This window comes from Epargyreus clarus, unplaced genomic scaffold (genome assembly GCF_041222505.1).
Source record: "Epargyreus clarus isolate Ecla_fem2 unplaced genomic scaffold, WU_Ecla_fem_2.2 ptg000035l, whole genome shotgun sequence".
Classification (NCBI taxonomy): Eukaryota; Metazoa; Arthropoda; class Insecta; order Lepidoptera; family Hesperiidae; genus Epargyreus; species Epargyreus clarus.
Window position 1 is genome coordinate 5,643,718 of NW_027332240.1, and position 18,849 is coordinate 5,662,566.

At 37.0% G+C, this 18,849-nt stretch overlaps 2 protein-coding genes across 4 annotated transcripts in view; both read left to right on the forward strand.

The window, feature by feature from the left end:
* Positions 1-9,998, forward strand: part of LOC140756751 (uncharacterized) — a 47,814-nt gene extending 37,816 nt beyond the window's left edge. For all 3 annotated transcript variants that reach the window (XM_073092296.1, XM_073092298.1, XM_073092299.1), the window contains 4 exons: positions 2,819-5,573; positions 5,816-6,461; positions 7,224-7,441; positions 7,785-9,998. In XM_073092296.1, the coding sequence (XP_072948397.1) occupies positions 2,819-5,573; positions 5,816-6,461; positions 7,224-7,441; positions 7,785-8,046 (3,881 nt within the window). In that variant the 3' untranslated portion in view covers positions 8,047-9,998. The remainder of the gene's footprint in view (positions 1-2,818; positions 5,574-5,815; positions 6,462-7,223; positions 7,442-7,784) is intronic.
* Positions 9,999-11,283: 1,285 nt separating this feature from the next.
* Positions 11,284-17,828, forward strand: LOC140756769 (longitudinals lacking protein-like). The gene is made up of 5 exons (XM_073092327.1): positions 11,284-11,492; positions 11,686-11,800; positions 13,801-13,887; positions 14,575-14,721; positions 15,666-17,828. The coding sequence occupies exons 2-5, from the start codon at positions 11,705-11,707 to the stop codon at positions 15,720-15,722; spliced, it is 387 nt and encodes a 128-aa protein (XP_072948428.1). The 5' UTR covers positions 11,284-11,492; positions 11,686-11,704; the 3' UTR covers positions 15,723-17,828.
* Positions 17,829-18,849: the final 1,021 nt, after the last annotated feature.

Below are 18,849 nucleotides of genomic sequence, written 5' to 3' on the forward strand. Positions count from 1 at the left end.
GTGGTATATCTTTAACTCCTAAACCAAGGTTGTCTGGAAGAAATCGCTTAAGCGATAAGGCCGCGTATGTACTGTGTTTGTTTTCTTCTCTGTACCTAATATATTTTATCTCTTTTTGGGATACATACAATAAGAAACATAGAGTATAAAATAATTATAATAATATAATCATTTATTGCCTTTAAGTTTAAAAAAATACACATTACAAGATAACTTAAAATTAATACTGGGCAAAAGGAAGTGGCTCAGCTTTTGCTGACAAAGATTGTGATCCTGTGCCGCTGATGTTCAGTCACCCCCTTCTCCCTATGGTGTAATGCGGGAGAAAAGGACCTGGGCTCCCAACCATTCTCTCACTTACCTCCAGATCGAAACTCGAAACAATAAAAATACGTACGTATATAACGTAAAAAACTTAAACATTAGATATTTTTAGTTTATGTTTTGGATAGTTTATTAAGAAGGAAAGTAACTAATAGGTCTGCAGTCCATCTAATGTCAAGTCGTTAACTACTCAAGCCAATCAAAGTATTGATTATACCTATAGGGACTAATTAAGAAACATTTATTAGGTACTCGTATATCTTAATCCACCCTTGCAATATCTTACCTTTGATGACGTCATAGTTTAACCAGAAAGTTCTTTAGTATTACAAATAGTCCAGACTGGTACACGTTCGTGAACTTTTAGCGTAGGTGTTCTTACCCTTTTGTTACTCATATAAACCTAAATACTTACTCATAGGTGAATCCGATTGTACACATGAATAAACTAAATGTTGTAAAACTATGGATAGAACTTTTATACGTCAGTTTCTATCATATAATCCCATTTATTGTGTAACATACTATAGATACCATACCGTAGAACCCTTTGCGGTTTATCTCTGGAAGCATTCACTGTTTTCTATACTAATATTATAAAGAGGAAAACTTTGTTTGTTGTTTGATTGTAATGAATAGGCTCAAAAACTACTGGACCGATTTTAAAAAATCTTTCACCATTCGAAAGCTACATTATCCACGAGTAACATAGGCTATATTTTATATGAAATAGATTTTGAGGCGGTACAGAGTTGACCGGGTCAGCTAGTCTGTCATATAACGGCAGTGTTAGGCGTGTTCTAATTCGAAGATTGTTAAGAGAGATATACTTACCCGAAGCGTCAAAAATTAGTCCCCAGTGGTAGCAACGCAGTAGCCGATCCCAAGTAGGACTCAACCCCAAACTGGGGTTGATTACTGATGTCCATGGGCAGCACTAGCCACTCACAGTCAGATGGACTGTTTCAACATTCTAACTCATGCCTTTCCTGTGTCGTCTGGCATTTCTTCCCCTCAGTTACCAACCTTTTGGTTCACCATCAGTAGAACTGCACGCTCGTAACACTACAATGTATATTCTATTAGAATCTAAGTATATTATACGTGTATACAGATAGTGCGCTGTAGTGAGTCACAGTGGGACGAGGCGTTGGTATTGATTTTTCTCGCGCCGCCCTCAAATAAAAAGTATGCCGCTCTGTTATACTGGACTTTGTTTTCATATCTTGTATAGTTTTCTATTATCTAGGCTATCAATAATCTAGTATTTTATTTAGTGGCATAGTATTATAAGTTTGGATTCTCAAACTCGAGATCTAGAATTCGAACCATTTGAACCTATGATATTTTGGTTAATTATTTGCGTTACTGACCCATTTATGGGCATGGATTGCCACCCAGGGTAAGAGGAGTTTTGTGTCATATTCCATCATGGTGGCCCGGTGTGGGCTTATGGAGTAACTTTTATGCGAAAGAAAATATCGTAAGATCGTAAAACACCGTTAACGTAGTTACTTAAATTAAAGTTTGTAAATTCGTGAAACAATTCGCTCACAATGTGGTAAAAATTCTAAGAGGAAATCCGTGCTTAGTGATGGAACAATACGGATCTTAGATTTTGCAAAGTACCTCACGTGAAAACTAAACATAAAAATTGATTTGAGTATAGGGTAACCAGTAATAAAGTAAAATGTATCAGAACTTGTAAAATCAATAAGGAACCGTCTGGGCGCAAGGAAAAAATCAATAACGAATGATTCATAACAAAAACTATGACACTGAAAAATAAACTCAATGCTAAGTACCTACATGTGACAATCGATCCCATCTTAAACAGTTTTACTATTACAATGGAGCTCTGATTCATACGTCGAACACGTTGTGGTTTAAACGTAATCACATATGTGATTTATGTTTGTTTGTACTTTGAAGGTGGTAACTCGTAATGGCTGATTTATGACATAGGCCTTTAAAGAAGGTGCAAAAAGTATTCTTATCCAAAGCCATTGGATGAGAGCAAACATTGACGACTCCTCTTGTGTTGCAAATAAACACGTCTGCTTTATCGTTAGGTTCGGTTATAAAACAAAAGGTTATGACGATTATCTTAGTCCCCAATGACAATGGGTCTATTATGCGCTTCTTAAAACAAGGAGACACCAAAAATGATATTATTTTCCTACAATTTATGTTTAGTAATTACAATAATTTATATACGCATATATATAATTTGTTATGACTCATCAATGACTTGCCTTGCCTAACTTTAATCACTTATTGCCTTCAGAATATTTCATTTCGTTATGATCGATTAGCTAATGTAACGAAACTACAATGAACAAAACATCTCATCGATGTATTATTCTAATAAAAATACATTCGCTTTACAAGTGAATCGCCTGACTCACCCATTGTCGACTTTTCTTAGAATAGTAAAATGAAAGCACACTATTCAAACGACCCGGAATTATAACATGTTCCTTTGTCATTGCAGAAATCAAAACAGAAATCAGCGAGGCCAAAGTCGAGACGGAGAACCATCGGGACGACAAAATGAAGTTTGAACGCGAGTCGCGAGCCACGCGCACAACAAGCATTGACAGCGACAACAGATCAGATCGCAGTGAAGAGGAAGACACGCGCAGAGCCCGCAAGAGAGCAGCGTCCACCTCACCATCCCCAATACCACTAGACAAAAGAATCGCTCGCTTCGAGTGCCCGAAATGCAGACAACGGTTCGATTCGGTCAACGCATTTGAAATCCACCGATACACAGCGCACGGCGAAGATGCCAGGAGTGGCTTCGACGATCTCACCTTCGTCGACTTCTCCAGCAAAAAGTTCCCCGAAATCGCCCGGGGTCTCTGTGAGCGCAGCCCCCACATCTCCATCACGGAACAACGTTATAGATGTGAATCATGCTTACGCGACTTTCCTTGTGCACAAGCACTCGATATTCACAAAAAGTCATGCTCTGTTTCGACGAGATTGTCCAGCCCAGACAGAGACCGCAGGGAGGACTTTTTCGCGAAACTGGACCTAAGAAACAGATCCTTTGCGATTCCGGGCACGTTAACACCGCCGATGGATCGATTTACGCCAAAGTTCGAAGAGGGACACCTGACAACAAACGGCATCAAACATATTGATGCTGCCAGAGACTTGGCAGATATTCAATCGATTTTAAACGTCACCTCTGCCGGCAGTCTCTTGGAAAGGCTAACGGGAACCCGCGTTGCCTTGGAAAGCTCCGTACTAACACCACCAGATACGATAGTCAAGGAACGCGAACAGGAAGAAACTCAAGATAACTTCGCCGCGGAGTTCAGACGGATGAAGTTACGTGGCGAGTTTCCTTGCAGATTGTGTCCAGCGAAATTCCCCAACTTACGAGCGTTGAAGGGCCATAATAGAGTACATCTAAGTGGAACGGGACCTGGGCCTTACCAATGCAACATGTGTCCACATGCCTCTCTAGACAAAGCAGCTCTTGTGCGTCATATGCGTACACACAATGGTGACAGGCCTTACGAATGCGCTGTTTGCAACTACGCTTTTACAACTAAGGCGAACTGTGAGCGACACCTGCGTAACAGACATGCTAAAGTCACAAGGGAAGATGTCAAGCGCTCAATAATATACCATCCGTCTGAAGATCCTAATAATGATGAAGTGAATTCTAAACTCGCTCGAGAAGAAGTGAAAAGGTCACTCGCGTTCCATACACCTGAAACTGAAAGACGCAGTGAAAGCACGGGGCGTGACACCCCACTCACCCATTACACACCCAGTTTCATTACTGACAGACATCCCGTTACAACTCTGTCAACGAAACCTGTCACCCAACTGACTGAAATACCTAGTTTGACGCCTAAAGAATATAATAAAGAGCCAGAACAACCTTTGCCAAGAATTAAAGTTAAGGGCATTGGACAGTTAACTCAAATACCAGAGTTCAGACCACCAGAAATTTCTTTCAAAACAAATGAGGTTTCAGTTAATGAAAATAGTTATGACGAAGAAGCGCCCGTCGATCTCAGCACCAACGACAACTGTGATGTGCTTGATCTGAGCAAAAAGAAACGTGATGTAGATGAACCAGAAATCAAAATCCCACCGAGACCTGCCTTTGAACAAAACGCAGCATCTGCCGCCGCGTCAGCTTTCGAAAAAACAAGGTTCTTACTGGCTCAACAAAGACTTTTCGAAACCTCTTTACCTAAAATCGATCCAGCTTACTACGCATCTCAGCTATCCCAACTCTACGCTGGCGCAGTACCCGGACTGCCCGGCTTGCCCTTACCACCGTCCTTTCCTATCAACCCTTACTTTCTTCCGACATCTTTTTTTCCCCACCCAACTGACTCTCAAGAAGTTGCCGAGATAAAACAACGCATTCAGAAGGAAATAATTAGAGGATTAAGTATGTCTGGAGGGAGACTGGTAACAAACGAACCAGAGACCCAACCGAAACAGGAACCAGAAGAAGAGGATCAAAAGCCATTGCCCCAAGTCGTCGATACATCGTCTACGCCACCCCCGCTTCCAGAATCTCCGAAGCCTATTACCAATAGCCTTGCACCCCAGAGCGATTCAGTGAAAATGGTCATTAAGAACGGTGTGCTTATGCCGAAACAAAAGCAAAGACGGTATCGCACTGAGCGTCCATTCTCTTGCTCTCAGTGTTCCGCGCGCTTCACTTTAAGATCTAACATGGAACGTCATGTAAAACAACAACATCCCCAGCACTGGAGTGTTCGCAGACCAGGTCCGAGGGCACCGCCGCCTTATCCCACCAATGACGCTCTCACCGACCGTGTTAAGTATGCCTTACTGGCACGCCATCTTGAAAGACCTCTGCAACCGAACGAAGGTTCTCCAATACGACGAGATTCTGATGAAGTTGCTGACAATGAAGAAGATGAAGATGACGCGTTGGTCATCGATGAAGAACCTGAGGACCGAAAGCCTGATGAACATACCGCCGCCCACCGAGCTGCCGCTGAGATACTGATGGCTTCTCGACAGCAAGAGATGACTAAAGACTTTGACTTGAAGATAGCTGGGAATCTTATCAACAAGCCTATCCCTATTACCACGGATAAGCCCGAAACTGGTAGTGAACCGAGCTCTGGCGCTGAACCCGTGCCTGTCCCAGTAGTACCCTCACGAAGTGATGAAGAAGAAGATGAGGAAGGTCTCGTAGCTTCAACCAGCGAGGGCAACAACTCTGGAAGTGATGAAAATAAGTAAGTAAACAATTTAATGGTCAAATTACATTGTTCACAGTATAAAGTAAAATTCACCTAGTTCAGCAAATAGTTTGAAAAATAAGAACTCTTTTCAATGAAAAAAAATATGCCTGTCTAAATCTTCTAACAAATTGCAATACAATATTTACTACTTTAAGCTTATATAGAACTCAAAAACCTAGACATTGTTATTATGTCTCTCGTCATTCCAAAGATATTAAGCGAACAATCTCTTTCAGGTCCGAGTCGGATACAGGCAACCAGCCCCCAAAGAAGAAGTCCGCCTACAGCCTGGCCCCTAACAGAGTGTCCTGTCCCTACTGCCACCGAAAGTTCCCTTGGTCGTCCTCCCTCCGTCGCCACGTCCTCACCCACACTGGCCAGAAGCCCTTCAAATGCCCTCACTGCCCCCTCCTCTTCACGACGAAGTCCAACTGCGATCGCCATTTATTACGAAAACATGGGGGTTCAGCTCGAGCTATACTAGCCGAGCCCCTCCCAGACACAGTAGCCCAGCCACAGCCAGCGAATGACGTTCGTGCTGTCCCGGATAGACCCTTCAAATGTGCCTCATGTCCTGCTAGCACTTTCTCATCAATGGACACCTTAAAGAAGCACATGTCTGCCCGTCACGGGACTGGAGAATCCCAGCCATCCTCTCCTAACCCAGACGAGGAGTCAGTAGATGGTAGCTTGGTCTTCAAGTGCCATCTCTGTGAAGCATCCTTTGGTGATCGTACTGGTGCGTTAGGTCACCTCGCGTCGAACCACACGGCGGAGTATGAGCAGCTGGTCAGCAAGGGAGCCCTGGACGCCGCCAGCGATCGCAGCGAGAGTGCTGATGATGATGAACGGGGGAAGTTTCCTGATCACGCTAATAGAAAGGTATTTAATCACATTTCTAGTTTACATAACTTATATTTCATATTTGTAAATGTATTTTAATTAAAAGCGTTATGGTAAATTTGTTTAAAGTGTACCTTATAGTCATCAGAGTAGTATCCATAGAAGAGAAGAGCTTGTTTCTCTGTTCCATGCTATCATCAATATCATTGTTGTAGTTTTGTCAATCTAAATCCACCACCAATTAAACTGCTTTCAATAATAAATATAATAAACCGTATCAATATCATAAATTCACCTAGATTGTAAGCATGATTACAATAATTTAACGAAATGATATGAATACTAACAAATTGCAATGAAGCATGACAGTAAGAAATAAATAAGAATTTTTGGGCTATTTATGTTTTGTACAATATTGAGACAAGCAAGGACCACCACTTAAGATACAGTGGTAAAAAACATCCATATAAGAGTATATTCCGCGCCAAACTGCTAGTCCGCTCTGAATATAGAAATGAATTGCCTCGCAACAGCAAATTGTTATGTCAGCGGGACGAAGACAGCGCGGGACTTCCCCAGCACCCGTCCCGCTCTCGCCCACTGGTTCATAGCTGCAGTAGTGTGCCCTTTTATGCTACGGAGTATATGCTTGTAGTTGTGTTCACATTGGCTCTCTGACACATGAAAACATCAGAGCGGACTAGCAGTTTGGCGCGGACTATATTTAACTGACAATCTGTAAGTGTTTCTATAGCCCTATATAAAATACATATTTTTCATTTAATTACATTAACCCCACAGGTGGTATGCGCGTTCTGCATCCGTCGCTTCTGGTCAGCGGAGGACCTTCGTCGCCACATGCGGACCCACTCGGGCGAGCGGCCCTTCGCGTGCGACCTGTGCCGGCGGCGCTTCACGCTGAAGCACAGCATGCTGCGACACCGCAAGAAGCACCGCGAGGAGGCCACGGACGACGAGGAGGCCTCGCCGCCGCACACGCCCGAGAATAACACCAACGGGTGAGTACAGTATCTTTGCTCTGGAGTAACTTGGCTGCTAATTGTGTGCCACTTGACGAAAGTTCTCCACAATTGGGTCTAATATGAAGAGGTAAAGAACTGGCCTTTTTCCCGCTGTTGGGCAAAAGTTTCCCACTAGTAGGGAAGATCAGAGGATGCCTAACCACGCTCTCATATGAAGATATAGGGAAGGGGTCCTTTTCCCACAGCTGGGCCATACTAAAGGCTGAAATCCACTTATGCCCACTGCTGAGCATACACCAATTTTACGTGTAAATTATTTTCCAAATTGTATTTTTGTATTTAAATATTATGGAAATTAATTGAATTTTCTTTGTTATAGATACCGTTACCAAGACGACGACGGCTCCGGCAACGAGATACCGAACAACGTGAACAACAACAACTCGCCGCCCTCCGCGCCCTACGACAAGAAGCTCAAGCTCGAGATGACGTCACGAAAGTACTCCTCCGAAGCCGAGAACGACACGGAAAACGGCGGCGACCTTATCGGCAAACTCCTCGGTATCCCCGACAAGACTATCATCAACAAACTCCTGTCCTCAGCGGACGAGGCAGCGAAATTCCTCGGAGTGAACAAATGAGAGTACGCCTTAGTCCTCGTGACTCCGGCCAGGCTTATCCTGGCTCCGCGAGGACTAAAAATCCCTGTGCAACTCAACATTCAAACGAACACGGTACAGAACCGTACAACGCCATCTAGCAACGAGTAGATGTAACTTAAGTTTTACTTTTGGACTTTGTAAATATGCTTGATCGCTTAGGTGCCTTTAGCTGCCTTATATTAAAAGTAAACCGTCCTATTCTGCCTTATAAATGTATTATAAATTGTGGGTTACGACAACGAATATTTTCTTTAGTGCCAGGTTTTAGCCTGTAATTTTTGTAGGTATCGTATGTACATAGTTTTGGTGATATTAAACCACCTTTTGTCATTATTCATAATCGGCTAGATACACGATTGCATTTCCATCTAGTCCACATACTATCATCTCCTTTTCACATGTGTGATCTTTAAAAGTTATTTCATAGTTGTGAATTTCAGCCAAAAACAACGTTTGCTAATATATCCCAAATTTTTCTAGTCAATCTTTAAACTTTTTGTATCGAACTTAAGTAGACATACCAAATTACAATAGTTACATTGAGTAAGTATATGTAAGTTCGTAGTTATAGCACACCTCATATTATCCTACCAATGAATAAAATTAGGTCGTCAGTAGTATTTTATTAATCATTAAAATTATATTTCCTTTCTTTAACTATAAATCTTATATCTTAAACATATTGTAAGGTTCTTCTTATCTTAAATAACTTTCTCTTTATGATAACAAAAATAAATTTCTAAAATTTGGTAATAATCTGTAAATAATAATTACTTCATATTTCTATGGTTAAGGATATTTAAGATTTTTATTTGCTCAAATTTATTGCATTTCTTTTACCGACAAAGACTTAAATACGAACGTTGCTTTTAAGAAAAGTTAGGATCTCTTTTTAAACGTAATTTACTATTTAAAATAACTTATTTTTTAAACCAAAGCCTCTGGTGGAACTGTTGTTTACCGCTCGAGGATAATTTTCGAAAAATATTTCTTTAGTCAGGCTAATTCAAAGAATTTTGTGCAAAGATTTTATTTTTAATAATATTAGGATGTGTATCGGTGCAGCAATATTGTTTGAAATGGGTTTAAAACTCTTTAGGGTAGTTAGTTTAAGGATTTCAGTCTCCTTCGGGATCGACGAATCATACGCTAGAATATACCTAAGTCCAACATTGCTTTGTATAATAATAAAATGCTGAAATATATACCAAATACAATTTTATGTAAAGATCTAGATTCTATCGTGTACATCGACTACACTTATTTAATATCATTAGGTATTCGTTTGAAAGCAATATAAATGTAAAATAAGCTTTCACGTTTACAATGTCGCATGTGTGTCATTCGAGTAGTGTTGTTAATAAGTAAAATAAAATATTACCCCAAAGTAAGATTAAATTTTATTATAATTTGAAACAAAATCCTGCTTAATGTCAATTATAGTTAGATGGAATGGGAATAATTTCTAAATGTAATTGTAAATTATTTATTTCCATTATAATATAATGAGTTGCTATATATACATGCGGCCAGTAAATGAGTTAGGTAATTAGTTTTAATTTTTATACCTGTGTTGAAATATAATTTACGTTTAGTTTTGAATAAGATATTAGTAATAATCTCGTACTTAATAGTTAAGGTAATAATTAAGGATTAATTATAAGATTGTGGCAACACCGCTTGGCCTTTGAAACGTAGTGTTCGTGTGTCTAATATATTGATGTTATTTAAGTATTGTATCATTAAATTAATTAAATTTTACCAATATTATATGCATGATTATAATTGTGTAATGATTCGTAATTTTTATCGTAGTAAGAATATTTACTATTCACTTTTTGCCTCCATTTTATTTTGCAATATGAGTGTCGTTTTTAAAACGTTTTTGTGAATTACATTATGATGTATCAATAAAGAAATATTGCTTTTAATTAACTTTGATTTATTCATAAAACCCTTCACAATTGTGTTTTAGCAATTTTCTTCAATTTTATGAAATTAATTTAATATTTAACAGGTATTTACCTGTTTAAATTGTAACTATCAGACGCTTAGGTATTATATATACTTAATATTATAAAGAGGAAAACTTTGTTTGTTTATTTGATTGTAATGAATAGGCTCAAAAACTACTGGACCGATTTTAAAAATTCTTTCACCATTCGAAAGCTGCATTATCCACGAGTAACATAGGCTATATTAATTTTATATGAAATGTATTTTATAAATAGATTTTGAGGCGGTACAAAATTTGCCGAGTCAGTTAGTTGACGTAGTTGAAAGTTTATCTTTGCTACTCACCAATAGATGTCACTGTAGGGATTCATAATACTTCATTATAATATAGCGACAATAGATGGCACTGTCTATTAAATAAATAAGAAAAGTAATTAAAACACAATTTATAAAATAATAAACGAAAAAGCTTCAATAGATCATATTTAAAAACTAATTATAGATTTGTGGAACTATGAATGTTTTATCTGTAAAATTAAATAAGTTTCTTAAATCTCAACTTACTTCATTGTTATTTTGAACGCACTTGTTACAACCGCTTTATAAAGTGGAAGATAAACTAATGAGTGATTTAGTGATACCATATAATAACTACATCACCTATGAAATTGCAAATAATATAACTAACAATTATAATTCTATGTATTTTCATTTGATACAAATGTTTTCGTCGTCATTAAATTATAGTCATACTTCTTAAATAAAATGAATTAACTATTCATCTCTTTATGAAATTAATATTTTAACACATATTTGTATAAAATTATTAAAGTTTTTTATTTTTTTATTTTTTAAGCATATACATATATCGATATCTACATTTTTCCGAGAAAATTAATAATAATTTAATATTTAAAATTATTAGTCATATTTAGATATGATAATATTTTTCAATCTATATTATTGTAATTCATTATTAATTAGTATTTCATGCTTAAATATTTTTAAAATATTTACATTCAAATATAAAAGAACACCCACTTTAAATAAACTACATCTATATTTTATTTATTATCAAGACTTATTTGAATTTTAAACAAAAAATAGAGCATAATTAATGATTCCTAAAAAGATTAAAGCGTCACGTAATTAATTCCCAAGATATATTTTAATACACAAAACAAGAAAATAAAGAGTAACTGTAAAATCGTTCGTAAAAAAATGAAACTTGAAAGTTCAAGGGCGAATATTATATTAAAAAGTGGCAACACCGGCTAGGTGAATGAAGGAATTTGAAGAAATAGAAAGAAGTCACTAATTTATGCGAGACGGCGTCTTTATTTTCAGATTGAATTGCTTAACTGTTTAGGGAATTGTGAAACGTTACGTGTTGTCCTTGAATAAGTGCCCGAATTTGTTTGTTTGCACTGGGATTTCTTAGAATTATTTAATTTACTGCATCTAACTAGGTAAGCTTGTTTTCTATGCAATGCATTCCACATAGTGACGTGTGTGTAAACTAAAGTGCAGTATATTTGCTTATAATTAGTATTATCGGCAAATAGTTGTAATAACGCCTGAAACGTGGAGTTTTTGAGGGAATTGCTGTATAAACCACGTTTTGTTTATATGTTTATTTACAAGTTGTAAACATAATTGCAGAAGTAAAAAAACTTTCAATATGGGGGACCAACAGTTCTTTCTGAAATGGAACGACTTTCAGACGAATATGGTAACGTCTTTTAGGCACCTACGAGACGAGAAAAGTTTTACTGATGTAAGTATTATGATTTACTTTAAGACTATTAGAACCAAACACATAACCTTAGAAATTTTTACCATACACTACCCAGATGAAGTATATTTATTTAAAGTTAAGTATAAATCGGTGTTTATTCAATTGTAGTCACAGGCAATTTAATTTATCACTAAATTATAAGAAAGCGTAAAAAGACTTATAAAAAGAGTAGTCCAGGACCTACTCAAATGAGATCTTAAAGGGCATGTCACAGGACCTGTGCCTCGCATAAACCACACGTCCTAAATATGGCTGAATGTCCATGGACAGCTTGCAATAGCATCTGGTGAAAAAAAAACAAATAAACTAAGGAATTAAATTGTGTTGAAATTCCAAATGAAAGAGCTGAAAAATAGTGTATAAGAATTGATTTAACTCCACATTTTTTTAATGTTAATCTCTAGAGACATCTCTCTTAAACTTAAATCAATTATAAAGCCAGTGTACTTGCTGCAATGAGTATTAAGATGCCGTATGATAAACTTGTTTGTTTAAATGGGTATCTAACAACCATGGCGGCAGTTATTCATTAGAGAATGAATTCTTGTAGTATTCTTGTTTGTTTTTGAAATATGGGTCCATATTCACTTAAATTTACAACTCAAAAATGATGGCTGAATTTTCTTATATTTATTAAAAGCTATTTACGTACAATACATTGTTCTACAATCTACATCATATGCTTCAGACTCTACTGTAGAGTGAAAAAACTCTACTGTGAGTAAAGATGAAATATTAAAAAAAAACCTAAAAAATTAAAAATTGTCAATGATTAGTTTTATATTATGATTATTTGTATTATAATTTTGTGCAAATAAAAGAACTGCCGTATCACACACTATCTATACTGACTTAAATTTCAGCTGATAATTAAATGCATGACTTCATTTTGATGTTTATGCATTGTAAAGTAAACTACATTTATACTTTGCACGCCAGATAATACATAATGTTTAGCATTATCTTTATAGATTGTATATATACTAAAAAAACAACAGTTGAAAGGCAAACATAATTGAGCAACACTTGGTAATTTGTACAGGAGAGTGATTAAAAATGAAATATTTAAAGAAATGTAATAATTAATTCACATAATTTTTGACCAGAGAGGTTCCACCATGACACATATTTCTATACTAATATTATAAAGAGGAAAACTTTGTTTGTTCAATTGATTGTAATGAATAGGCTCAAAAACTACTAGACCGATTTTAAAAATTCTTTCACCATTCGAAAGCTACATTATCCACGAGTAACATAGGCTATATTTTATATGATATTTGATAAATAGATTTTGAGGCGGTACAAAGTTTGCCGGGTCAGCTAGTCTAGTATAAAGTACTTTTTGTATTTTGGTGGAAGGGTGTACATACTGACTAACTTACATATCAACCTCTCCTACGTATTATCTTGTAAAGTTGTCATTTTGTAGTTACGTTGTTATACATAGGAGGGGTCGATATGGGACAACTATCTAAGTCCCTAGGAGTGGCAACATATCTGTGATTAGCTTCTAGTAGAGTTTGGTCTACATGGCGTTGGTCTCATATGCCCATGGTTGGTAACCCATAATATTCTTCGTAAGATTATCAGGTAGGTGCAAGGCTGAGGACTAAGTTGGCAGCTCGGATTAGTATGTCTCCCTTACCACACCCTTCAAACCCTAACACAGCGGCCCTTAACACTTCTGTTATAAGCCAGAAATGGGCTGTTATTAGGTGCCACCAGATTCAAAACACAAATACTTTCATTTCTTCTAATATTATTATATAATACTAGCTGACATATAAATAAAAAAATGTTAAGGGTGAAGAACCCTTATCCCTTAAGGGTTCCATTAGGGGCCGATTCTCAGACCTACTGAATATGCATATAAAATTTGGTGAAAATCGATAAAGCCGTTTCAATGGAGTATGGTAACTAACATACACGAGAATTTTATATATAAGATATTGGTAATATATTAAATATTTTTCCAGGTAACGCTAGCATGCGAGGGTCAGACGTGTAAAGCACATAAAATGGTACTTTCAGCATGTAGTCCATATTTCAAAAGCTTATTAGAGGTAAGTTGAACTTTAAAATGAAATCTGCAATATAATAACTATGGTAATTAATAAATATGCAAGGATTTTGTGATTTTAAAAGATAAATTTTCTATTTTAGTATATGAATAGAAAATTTATATTATTTTGATTGTATATATTTTCCTGTCGGACAGGAACAGGAAGACAACAGTATATTAATGTGCTACAATGTCAAAAAGTAGAATTGGATTATATAATTACAATGTTTCACAAATTTCCGTGTTACTCAATATATTTGATAGACATAAGTCATGTTATTAGGATTTCATTATTAGATTTGTCTCGTCATCAATCGATTACTGTCTCAATGCTAATCTAAGGCTTTAGGGCTCCACTCTCATCCTGAGAGGGGCTTAAGACCACTACACAAATTTGTAGACTTCACATACCTTTAACTTCTTTGTATGTAGGATTATTTACAATATTTTCACATAATTATAATTTATAATATAATAATCTTTTTTATAATATTCCAGTAGCAGACAAGCATGTAGTCCGACTGATGGTAAGTGGCTACTGCCGCCTATGGGCATCTGTAATCAACACCAGATAGGACTAGATATTTGTACCTAAGGTTCGCCACAGATGCGCCGCTACCCCTGAAGACTAAGCTGGACCGCCTCGGAAAAGTATGTCTGCCTTACCACACACATTTTTTTGTTTTAGGAAAATCCATCTAAACATCCAATAATAATCTTGAAGGATGTCTCGTACCTCCACTTGCAAGCAATCCTGGAGTTTATGTACGCGGGTGAGGTGAACGTGTCGCAGGAACAACTGCCTGCCTTCTTGAAGACTGCTGCTCGGCTTAAGGTGAGGATTAGAAACTATCTGTAGCGGTAGTTTGATAACTGATATGCTTTAGACAGTTTGAAATTCTGTGCCAATTGTTTTGTTTTGACAATATAAATAAATGATCAATGCTGTCTGTGGTCATCTTTAATAAACCCAAATAGTACAGGAGTTCTTTCTAATAGATGACAGCGCAATTTGTTACTTTTTTTACTCCTAATATAAATTTGAAAGGTAGTAGAATTAGTATAGTTCAACTATGGTGGTATTACTTGTCCCTGTAGTTCCGGGACTAGAATAGGGCTACGGTATCCCCTGCCTGTCGTAGGAGGCGACTAAAAGGGGGCTTCCGGGGTTGCGGGCGGCAAGAGTGGGAGCTCGAACCGTCCAACAAGCGACCCCGGGAAGGACGGCGGTGTGTGTGGCCGCATACCGTCGTAAACACCAGGTGTACGGGAGGAGCGTAAATTGTTCCCCAAGAGCAGAGCCCGATATCGGCATCGCGCTCGGAGGACTCCAGTTGTGTTCCATCAGAGATCCCGGAGTTCTCCAACAAGCGCTGAGGACGGCCACCGGGGGGGTTGTAGTGCGGTAAAAGCCCCACATAACCCGGCGTCGCTCCCACGTCGTCGGGTACCTTTTGAAGGTTTCCCCCTCGTAAACAAAAAAACAAAGGGTGGTATTACTTACCGCACCTACGTTAGCGTGGAGCTGACTTGCGTTTCGGTAGAAAGGTATGGATGTTGGCTAACTTACATATGATGCAATTTTATAATTAAATAAATAAATGAGAATCAATAAGCCTTCAAACAAAAATTCCTTTTTTAACATCGCTATAATTAGCCTGAAATATAGATATGGTTGGGTGTTAGAATATTAAGCATAAGTATCTAATAAGAACCTTCTTTTCAAACATCTAAAATTGCTTTAAATATATTTTTTAAAGTGAATAATTTTGTCCCCAGGTCAAAGGCCTCGCCGAGCCACCCCCGCAGATGCCGAGCATCAAGCGGGAAGGCTAACCCCCAAGTGCCCTAAAGACTTTAGTGAACATTAAGACACCAATGTAACATACCAATAATTAAACCACAAATTTTCACCTTTTGTTTTCAAGCAATTTTTATAGTGGCCACACTAGAAATGTAAGTTTCTTTTTTAATATAGCAACCCCAGTTTACCAGGGTTGTCAGTCAATGCAATAATACAGTTCTATACTAACTAAGCATAATAGTGTTGCCAGAAATATACATGGCCTAATAAATAACATAATCTTAACAGAGTCACATATATTTTTTTAATAGAAAAAAATATTATGTGGGTAGATAAACAATACTTGACATTATTATATTATATATAAGTCGGCTGGTACTAAGTAAATAAGCAATAAATAAATTATATATATGTATGGCAATATTATTGGAATTGTGTAAAGGAAATCTTATGAATTCAAACTTAGGTGATGACGCCATGATGATGACGCGTTTAAAATGTGTTCTAATAACCATATAATAGGCAGTGGCGGACTAAGGTCGGGGGCCCGGGGTGAAAATATTAAGGAAGCCCCCAGTCTAAAAAGTTGATTAGATTCTACAAAATTACAAATGTCCCATAGACTTGGCGGTTTGTCCACCGTCACCGAGCCGATACCCAGGACGAGATTATTTCGGGCCAATTTTAATATGACGTGACGGCGATAGTTAGTCCACCTCGAGCGATATCGGCGGTTTAGTTCGTTCCAGCTGTTACGCGTGTATGGAAAAAATCAAACTTGTTTTATATTGCCGCCACATGGGTCCGTCAAAATCTCGGTGCCGATCTAGCGGTCACGCCGATCTACTCGAAATATCGGCAGCCGGGATGACGGTGCTCTGTGACAGTGGCGGTGGACAAACGACGTTATAATTCACCGACAAATACGTATTTCAGTGATGGTGATAAATCTGGCAACCTTTAGCTAATACCAACTGTTTGGCGACCCCCTAGGACCGGAGGCTGGGGGAGGACCGCCCCTTCCAACCCCTTAGTCCGCTACAGATAATTAGACCTCATTTAGAGAGGCCTTGCCCATCTATGTCTAATGTTAGAGTATAATACTAGATGTACGTGTGAAATATATCAATCAATTGCTTTAAAATTAGTATGTCATTGATAGTTTTTTATTAATGAGTTTTGTTAATCTTTGACCATAAATAGAAGGTCTACTTTGTATATGCATCGTTCAATATAATTTCGACACCATCCAAAAATAAATTTGATAAATACCTATCTGATGAAAAAAAGTGTTAAATTATATTAAATTCAATATTTCTCTCTTTCTCACATTGTGTCAGTATGAATTTGGATGAGTTTTTGGATGAAAATCTTGAAGTGTTCTATAACTCTCTATATTTCATCTCTTTTGCGCTGTGTATACAGAGTAAACCTTCAGTTTCGTTGCAAAACAAGTCCATATACATGGTGTCTTCAAACTGTTAATTAAAAACAAATCATTTTTATACGTTACAAATACAATAGCTTCGTTTGGTCTTAAAAATGTGACTTGTATGCACTAACACTAATAATACAGTTAAAATTATTTTTCATAAACAATTTCAAGTTTCCAAACATCCTGTATAATACTGAATCTCTAAGCAATATCTATTTTTTACCTTTTCTAATTTCCAATTTAGTTGTTAGTTTTTAACGATATGTTTAATAGTCCACACAGTATAGGTTCAGGTGAACTAAGAGTTCAATTTACAAGATAATTGTAAGAAGAGATTTCTGTATTTGAGACAGTGCGTTGGTTGGTCTCTCTCATGTTTGTGCTAGAAGATTTATAAATAAGATTTTTAAAGTCTGCATATGGACGATATCTTTCCATCTTTCTGTGACTACTTTTGATGTCCTCAATTGGACATGGTTTCCCCAGAAACGCTCCCTAAGTTTCCATAATCATCATACTAGGGGTTGTAGGTGTCAGAACCCTTTGTGGCTTGACTTCGACGGAACCACCGCCACACCTATTTCTGCCTCATAACAGTAATGTTAAGCACTGCTGTGTTCCGTTTTTAAGGGTATGGAAAGGGAGACTTATTTATTCGAAGCCTTCCAATTTAGTCCTCAGGTAGTAATGCATCTCTAACTATTTTTCAGCTGCAGCATTATAACAGCTGCAAACGGCATTACATTTGTCTGGACGGGCATCGAACACGAAACCCTTTGCCCGTCAGACCGGTATGGCGATCGCTCCGCCAAATTATGTCAGGGACCAACCAACACACACACATGTTATTAGATGTAATCATGTAACGTTGTGTTTACATATAGATTGATGTGGTAGCATAGATCTCTCGTCACACACCCAAACGCCCGTGAGTTACCTAACGACCAAAGTATTTAGCTTATAACCTATTGTGTATACACTTGTGAGCAAAAATTTGGGCTTTTATTCTTTAATTTTGATTACACATCCTATATATTAATATTACAATATTGTATGTATGCGTCAAAATCAGTTCTAGATATTATTATGCACCTCCAAGATTACAATGTAAGTGCAAATACGCATTTGAGAAAAAAACATCACAATTAAAATTACTATCATAAATTCACATATTTCGACATTGACTCTATTTTCATCTAGTGGAATTTACTGTAATCACACGAGAGTAATAGTCGAATTAAATAATTTGCGAATTACGCAACTTAAGCGCAATTGCGAACCGTAAGAATTCAAATGAAGTAAGAATGAAAATAAAAGTATAAATACGCACTAAAAAAGTTTATTATCAAGATTTGATACAATAATAAATACAACAAAAACATTGTAATAATTAAGGTAATATAAAAAGAGAGTAAAATAATATAAAATACGCACTTGAAAATATTGTATTGTATTTAATTTGACATTGACACTACTACATCTAGCGGAATTTACTGATCATAGGAGTCAATGTTGCATTGTTTGACAATTTTTAATGGTTCATACAGAATAATTAAGTAGTCAGTTTAAACGATTTATTGCACTTACGTGATAGTAATTCTAAAGCTATATTTCCAATATAAATATTCACTTTAGTTCCATGAAACCTTTAATCTATGATACAGATATATTTATCAAAATAATGAAGTATGTTTGCCCTAATAATTTTTGTCCACAACTGTATG

Excerpts from the sequence above, each read along its gene's own strand:
- LOC140756769 (XM_073092327.1), top strand. The coding sequence starts at position 11,705 with ATGGGGGACCAACAGTTCTTTCTGAAATGGAACGACTTTCAGACGAAT. Across the intron at positions 13,888-14,574 it reads ATTTCAAAAGCTTATTAGAG|GAAAATCCATCTAAACATCC; the intron begins GTAAGTTGAACT and ends TTTTTGTTTTAG. Across the intron at positions 14,722-15,665 it reads AGACTGCTGCTCGGCTTAAG|GTCAAAGGCCTCGCCGAGCC; the intron begins GTGAGGATTAGA and ends TTTTGTCCCCAG.